This window comes from Notothenia coriiceps, unplaced genomic scaffold, assembly GCF_000735185.1.
Source record: "Notothenia coriiceps isolate Sejong01 unplaced genomic scaffold, NC01 NC01_scaffold00017853, whole genome shotgun sequence".
NCBI lineage: Eukaryota > Metazoa > Chordata > Actinopteri > Perciformes > Nototheniidae > Notothenia > Notothenia coriiceps.
The window spans coordinates 499,556-507,450 of record NW_011350554.1 but is presented as its reverse complement, the minus strand read 5'-3'; the positions used below and the strand labels follow the sequence as shown (position 1 = coordinate 507,450).

Below are 7,895 nucleotides of genomic sequence, written 5' to 3'. Positions count from 1 at the left end.
TCATTTTATCAGAGATATGAATGCTACTTATAAAAAGGAATAACTGTACATTTGTTTTTGCTTCATTGGCAAAAGTGGGCCAATTTTAAATCATACAAGTCTGAGAGTAAAAAAAGAAAAGAAAATCAGAGACTGTCTCGTTGTCCCGAGTCTTCTACCTTTGGATCCCTTTGTTTTCTCTTCCTGTATGAGGGGATTCAGGCAGATCGAGCCCTTTTGAAGTTTCCATGCTTCTCCACATCCGCCCTGACAGAAGCTGCACTCCCTCGGCCTTTCCTTTGTTCAGATCCCTGATCAAGGTGGGAGCAGCAGGGCAGGTAGAACTGCATGGACCTCACGTATCACTTACCCCTGATCAGGCTCCAGTGCTCCTGGCCGCTGCTCAGGTCCCTACCCTACAGCGGGGGGGGGGTGGGGTGGGGTGGTGGGCGGGAGGGGGGGGACTGGAGGTTACAGCTCTGAAGTACAGCAGCCTAGGAGCTATAAACAGCTCGTAGGGTGATGAGGACAAGTGGTCCTCTATGAGTTATCAGTGGAGTTCTCATTGCTGGTCGAACTCGAGGACTGAGGTGTAGAGGAAGATGAAGAGGCGGAGGAGGAAGAGGAGGAGGGGGTAAAGTTCATCCCTGATAGTTCTGGAGGGTTTGTTGCCGTGTTCTGTCCACTCAAGCTTTTCCTGCACACTGGACAAGTGTCATGCTGGAGAGAAAGAGTGATCAAATAAAGCTCTGTAACGGATATTGATGATACTTCCACATCACACAGTTTGATATATCAGACATAAGAAAGCTGAGGTTCATTACCTGTTCCAGCCAGGGGACTATGCAGTCATTATGGAACATGTGATTGCATGGGAGCTGCCTCACAATTTCTCCAACACTGTAATCGTCTTTACACACTGAACATTCCAGTCCTGAAGCTGAAAACAAATGTGTAAATAACATTATTTTATATGATTTGTCAAGTAGTTTGGGACAAGGGGTTTAAAGAAAAACAAACGGCAACAGAAATGTTTAAAATAAGATGTGATAATGAAGGGTTGGTTTTGTTCAGAAAGAGGGTAGGATGCTGTGCTATCTAAAACAGGATGCGATGGGTGTGTTCAGAACCTAGGATAACTATAAAAACAGCACATATAGATGGACTTTAAACATGTTTGAATTTAAAAAAGATTCTGTCTACCAATAAGTCAGATTATACCTCCAATAAGACTTTTTTACAGAATCATCCCTTTGAGCTCACTTGTTGAAAAACTTGAATCAAACATTCTTAAATGTTTAAAGCTAAAGTGATTGAAGGTGGCTAGTTTGGCAAAGTGGTTAATGCATTGAAATACCACTGATGTATTTGGCGCACTCAACTTTCAATACAACATTAAATGATATCGCTGTACAAACAATGTTTCATCTTGTATATTTGAAGGAAAAAGAAAACCAGCCATAACACATTATATTACACTCTAAAAAATGGTTTAACTTACCAACGTGATCCTCTGTAATATGAACTATAGGAAGGGTTTTTATTTTATCCCTGTCAGCAGGCGGAGGACCCGTGTTCTCAAACTGGTTTAATAACTAAAGACGAGAAAAAAAGATGGACAATTATTTAAATGTAGTTTGTATGCATAATACTGCAGATTTCCATACAGCATATGCAAAATGTTCAAACAAATCCCTACTGGAAGTAATCACACATGAAACAATTTAAAACAATGAGGACTTCTTAATAAATACCTGAGTTATAATTGCATCTAGTCCATTAGCGCCCCAGGCATAATCCATAGGATTTGAGTGAAGAACACCCCTTAAAAAGAACAGTCAAACATTAGAGCAGTTAGGAGACACCTAGTGCATTTTGTGGAGAACTCATTTTTATTGTTAAATATAGATCCGTGTCTGATACTCACCAGGGTCCAACACCAATATTTGGCATTGCAGTGGGTGCAATTATTCCATTCACCAGTTGCTGAATGATTCTATAATAGAAAAGATAGCAGTATTATAAATTAGAACAAGTGATCCACTATTAAGGAACCTCTTAGTCCCACTCATGCTTGCGTTCTGACTCAAGTCCCAGTCTGTACTCTTACCCCTCTAAAGTGGGAACTCCCTCTGGCCTCCCTGCTTGTCGCCTTGAGCCATGACGACTTCTCGGTTGCCTAGCACCATATCGTTGCCGCGATGTCGTTTCCCTTTCTCGCCTGTTTTCTGCGTCCCTGTTGTCCTCTGTTCCCAGGCCAGCTCCAAAGTCGAAGCGATCGTCGAAGACACCCAGGGCAAACTGGCCGTAGCCCGAAGGGAATGTAAACATGTGCTGGTCCGGATTCTGGGAGAAAAACAGGAAAACCGGATTGCTGTAATCTTGATGGTAGAAAAATGTGTAGCTTTGCAAGTCCTCTACATACCTGCAGCTATTTATTGTACCAACAAACACCTGAAGCACTAGAGTTTTGTTGACAGTGAGGTCAAGTTTCAAACCAATGGAAATGCATGCCGGCAAAGAGAACCCCCCTTTAACTTTAGTAACATCATCATCACATCCTCAGTAACATTTAAAGGTTACCCTATAGCAATAACATAACCTACATATCAGGCCATCACTGTTACCTGTCTTTGGGCACAGTTATAACAGCCCAATCAATCCGATATAACATTACAGAGACAGAATTTGTTCTGTTAGAAAAGCAGAAGTGGAAACTATGACAAGACTTCCATCCTGTGCAGTTCTAGATTAGCAAAACATGCAGATGGAAACCATTTCAGCACATTCTGACACATTATGAAACCTTGTAGTGAAAAAAGGGGTTAGATACCTCAAATGGTTGCTGGTTCTGGGGGGCACTGGAAATGGTAGACGTGGAGCCATTGTCAGCACTAAACAGGGGACAAGTGGTTACCAAGGGATGCTTGACATTTTATCATAGTTTACATAATTTGCTATTATGAAATCAAGCTTTTCTATGACTTATTTATTCCCCAATTGTTACTTGATCTAATATATGCAAGTGTTCAAATGTAAAAGGTTTAAGGGGTTCTTATACTATATATCAGCTTAGGCATGTTCATAATCGGCTTTATTTGCCAATTATGTGAACCCTACTATACAGTATAAACAGTTATTAATTGTATGAAAATAAGGACATTTAGAGAATAAATAATTTCCTTTACAAAGAACATCTATGAAGTTACATTACACATAGGGAATGATTGAATACTTTTCATAACTTTCTTAGAGGTACAGTGTAATAGTCACAAAAAAGGGCCTTGTTTAGGAAAACTGGGCTCAATATAAAATGCATACACACCTTCTCTCCTCCAGCAGTTCCTCAATAAACCCTGAATCACATCTTGGACATGTGTACTCCTGTAAACAAACAAAAGGTTGTAAAAGCCAGCATGCCTTGTTAATTTAGCACTACCATCTCAACAAACAAAAGCAGTGTGAAATGTTTGAAGGTCTGACAAAAGACTGTTGGGCTGTTTTGTGTGTCACTATTTGATAAGGACACTGTAATCAGTAAGCCAACACAAAGGTCAGCAGGTCACCAACTGGATTTTATTTTTATCCATTTAGGACATCCACCGGCAGAGATGTAAATCAGGTAGTGGATTGCATACACCCAACCACCAGAATGAGCTACGACTTCTCTCCCAGGCTCAAAACACACCACATCATCCTTGTTATTGTGCTTTTTCTTAGTATATATAGATGTTTTGTCCTTATGTTTGTTTTATGATGGCCATGTGTCAATCAGATGCATATGAGATGGCTGAAATTACAAAATAAAATTAACCTAAACTCAAAATAACTAAAATAAGTGGCTATTAATAACAACAACACAGCAGTTGGGGTGTTAATGTGGCCACAGGCCCAACCAGCATCCTACAGAAACCTATGGCTGAGCTTTGTATTGTGAAGAGCACATTTACAGCTCTGTGACAGATCATTCTAGCCCCTGACAGGCATGCCACTTGTGTGCTTTTATTGAATAGCAAAACAAGAAAAGGATGCAGTGGCATTGTTGCTGTTGGAGTGATTAATAACCAAGCAAACATAGTAAGGACAGCTTCTCACAAATGAAACGAATACCTGAATTCGATCATTTGAGGCGATCAGTGTTAAAGAGTAGACCGTTTTTGTTAGTGAATATAGCTAACAGTTAGGCTAACATACCCCATAAAACGCAGAGTAATCAACGAATTATCCAGCCAAACGATGTTATAAATGACACATGACAAAGCAGCAGTGGCTGTTGGGTAATGACTATGTAGTATAAGTTTGTATGCTGGTGGATCTACTACTTAGATAACAAGCTAACTAACGCTGTATTAGCGTTAGCAAGATAAACGGGACCCTCGTAGTAGCCAGCTAACACTGTTAGCATGCTAACTGTTGGGGCCGTTGCTAAAACGCTTTCCACTAAAGTAACGACAACACCACTGTGGTTTTCATTTGTACAACTGAATCCATGTTTACTTTATGTACACGGTACTTACGGGAAGCCGAGGACTAATCTCTGCGGAGCATCTGTGACAGAAGAACCGGCTGGGCCATGGAGGAGCTTCAGCCATTTTTAACAACTAAACAGGTAGAGGGGTGGAGGAAGGACTACGGAGCACCGGAGAGGTCAATGTTGACGGACCGAGAAAATACAACAAACTTACTAATAATAATAATAATAGGCCTACAATATAAATGTGTTATATATGAAAGATGAAAATGTAGAAAAAACAAGCAAAATCAACATTACTGGATGGATATACGTTATATATTCTATCCTATAATTACAGATTAGGATTGTGAATTTGAAAAATTGACTATATTGAAGTAATTTGGCTTTTTATTTTACAAAAGGTGTAAACATAAGAAATTAAAACCAGGCTTATTTTACTGTTGAATTATCTATGTATTTGCATTTCCAAAAGACTAACCATTATGTGTGATAAAGAATATGGCCACATGGTGGTGCTTTTGTGTACCAATTGATGAAGAGTTTTACTGTACTTCACATTGTAGCCAGGGACTGAGGACACAATACATTCTTGCTATATTGACTTAGAAATTATGAAATATTAATTCAGGTTATAATATCTTCGGGTTAACCAGGTTTAGTTGTCCTTAATTCATACTCACATACCAATGACAAAGTCTGTATTATGTATCACCACAATGTGTCTCCATTGAACTCCTGTAATATTCCTGATCAGGGCCTTCTTCTGTCCCTATTCACATATAAGCCAGAGATGTGTTTTTGCAATCTTGCACTGCACTGGATCTATTTTGACACATTTTACTTTTCCATTGAATTCCTGTCAACCACCTCTTGAGCCTAACTGTCATACTTAAAGTGTTGAAAAGTAGCATCTGTTTGTTTGAGAAACGCATCTCGTCGAAGGTGGATTTGTGTGTTTCCTTGATTATTTGACAGTTGTTGTTGGAACAATTTTATCAAGTGTCAAATCAGACAAATAAATCAGTTAACAAATAGCCCTTCACATGGGAAAGACATTCTCTCGTCTTGTGTGGACACAGCCAAGTTCTTGTTGGCGGATATCTGTCGGCCCTTTGATAGCAGTGAAGTTCTTGCTTAGTTGCATAAAAACTGGAGAAGAAAATGATTGATTTTGTTTTGTTTTTGGGTCAGTTTTTATTTTCGAGGCTGTAAATTAAAAATGTCCTCAATATTTTTGTTTCACAGGTATCCATAATGTGATTACCATATAACTGCAGTGTGACGGCTGTAAAAAATGTCTGCACTATCTCTGGTGCTTGGCGTCACATGTTGAGAGTAAGTAGGAGTTCCCATCTGACCTCTTATCAGCCAATCACATCCCTCAAACCATCTGGCCTGATTTTTATTTTAAAATGTTCATTTTTTTTTCTAGATGAGAGTAACCCTGGATGCAATTAGTTTCTATTGTATTCATAATATTACAGAAAATCATTTTTGTCAAAAGTTCTAATACTGCAAGATGTTAAGTGGCCCAATGGTTTAATTTCCCAACATGGCAGGCTTAACAAAAATATGATTAGTTATATTAGGCATGGATGTTTTCTCAAAGCTCACAATGTAACCTAACTCGTCTCTGGGCCGGCATTATGTCTGAACTGGCCATGTGGGAGCGAGAAAGACACGACTGTCCCATGGGCTGAGATTAGAGAGGGTCTGATAGCATTGAGGTTTGCTATGTCTGCCTGGCTGAGGTAAGCTTTTGTCTCTCCGCGCCCAGTGCGTCACCGCCAGCCCAGTCAAATGCTCATTGTAACAATTCAATCTGTGGAGTGGGTGACTTTGGGTCAGGGACAGGTCGTGAGAGCAGGAGAAAACAACTTTACCAGACAGAGCAATGATCACGTAGTACTTGAGTTGTGGTATTTGAAGAAATATTAATACATTCGATTTTTTCATGCTGCTATTTGCATAAATGCTGTAAAACTCTGCAAGGGATTTGAATTATTCCTGCTTATGTGATGAACCCACTTTTAGATTGCACATGTATCGATGTAAAATCACATGCTGTAATACATCCACGTACAGTTTGTTGTTGTGTTCTCTAAGGTTTATGTATTACACTCAATTACACTATGAGGCAATTAAGTGCTGCAGCCATGGCGGCAGACAGATATGCTGTAAGGGACACTGCTGCTTTTGTCACTCCATAGAGTTTTTCCAGACACTCCAGCCGGGATTGCCCCACATAGTCCCTCTGGGCCCCTCTAATCAGACTCGGGTACAAACATAAACACACACAGACACACACGCTCACACACTCAGCAACAACAGCCGCCTGCTGGAACTTCCTGGGCCTCTTAGTCATGCGTCACTTGTTTTCAGTCCAACCCATCGAAGACTCTTTCTCCCTCCAGACGCACTCTGTCTGAGGCCATGTGTCACAAGAGCTGTGCATCAGACACACAGCTGTGCATCAGACACACACACACACACACACACACACACACACACACACACACACACACACACACACACACACACACACACACACACACACACACTTACTAAACATGCATACTCACATGTTTAAATCCCAGCAGATATCCCACAGTGTTTTCCTGCTCTGCCTGTGATCCAAAACATAATCCCGTGGTACTTCATCGGCACATCAGTGTTTTTGATTACATCACTGGGCAGCTAACAAAATATAGATGTTGCTCAAGGAACATATGTGTACAGTTAGCAAGTTAAGTTCAAAGCTTTATTTTAGCAGAGTGCTTGTGGTCAGATGCTTCAGATGCTTCAGTAAAGTTCGACTTTATCTACTTTCTATTTTTTTTATAGCCTTCTCTTTTAGTTTCTTTTCACACTTTAAGGTGCAAACTAGCAGTATGGTCATTCCCATCCAATTCAGCTTTACTCAATACATTTGTATCAATTAACACATTTTAGCATTCTCATGCGATGAACAAAGATATTGAACATGGGAAAGATTATACTTGATAAACATTTGCGTTAAGCTGAAATGACTGCTATGACTAGCCTCACAGACGTGCTAGCATAGCTGTGGACTTTTATTCTTTATTCTCTTTATTCATATAAATGTCTTATAGCTTTTGGGGGTTATCCTTTCCTATAGTGTGTTATGTAAGTTTTTGTGCATGTAAAGTATCTTCAAAGGCTAAAATCCCTGTCCTCCAGAGGGAGTTTCTCTCCCACACCTGAAATGCCTCAATTGGACTCCTTTGTTTACTTCCGTAACATAGTGACATCACATTGTAACCGAGTGCTCTGACACATGATAGGCCAGGACATCTCTAAGCGGTTGACCAATCACAACAGAGCTGGCCAGCTAACCAATCAGAGCAGACTGGGCTCTGGTTTTAGGCAGAGGGTGGAAAGAGGTGCTGCAGCACAGGCAGTATGCGAATAAAATACTTTT

The 7,895-nt window shown here is 40.2% G+C and overlaps 1 protein-coding gene across 1 annotated transcript; it reads right to left on the bottom strand.

Annotated features, from left to right (window-relative positions):
* Window positions 1-425: 425 nt before the first annotated feature.
* Window positions 426-4,612, bottom strand: LOC104950613 (E3 ubiquitin-protein ligase RNF126). The gene is made up of 9 exons (XM_010777152.1): window positions 4,497-4,612; window positions 3,305-3,363; window positions 2,813-2,873; window positions 2,090-2,325; window positions 1,907-1,975; window positions 1,734-1,803; window positions 1,481-1,574; window positions 804-919; window positions 426-699 (listed from the first exon to the last, which is right to left on the bottom strand). The coding sequence occupies exons 1-9, from the start codon at window positions 4,569-4,571 to the stop codon at window positions 520-522; spliced, it is 960 nt and encodes a 319-aa protein (XP_010775454.1). The 5' UTR covers window positions 4,572-4,612; the 3' UTR covers window positions 426-519.
* Window positions 4,613-7,895: the final 3,283 nt, after the last annotated feature.

What these genes read in the sequence shown, in the direction of transcription:
- LOC104950613 (XM_010777152.1), bottom strand. Translation starts at nt 4,571, where the DNA reads ATGGCTGAAGCTCCTCCATGGCCCAGCCGGTTCTTCTGTCACAGATGC. An exon ending in GAACTGCTGGAGGAGAGAAG is followed by an intron (nt 2,874 to 3,304) that starts GTGTGTATGCAT and finishes TCCCCTGTTTAG; the next exon opens with TGCTGACAATGGCTCCACGT. An exon ending in TATTACAGAGGATCACGTTG is followed by an intron (nt 920 to 1,480) that starts GTAAGTTAAACC and finishes ATTTGTTTTCAG; the next exon opens with CTTCAGGACTGGAATGTTCA.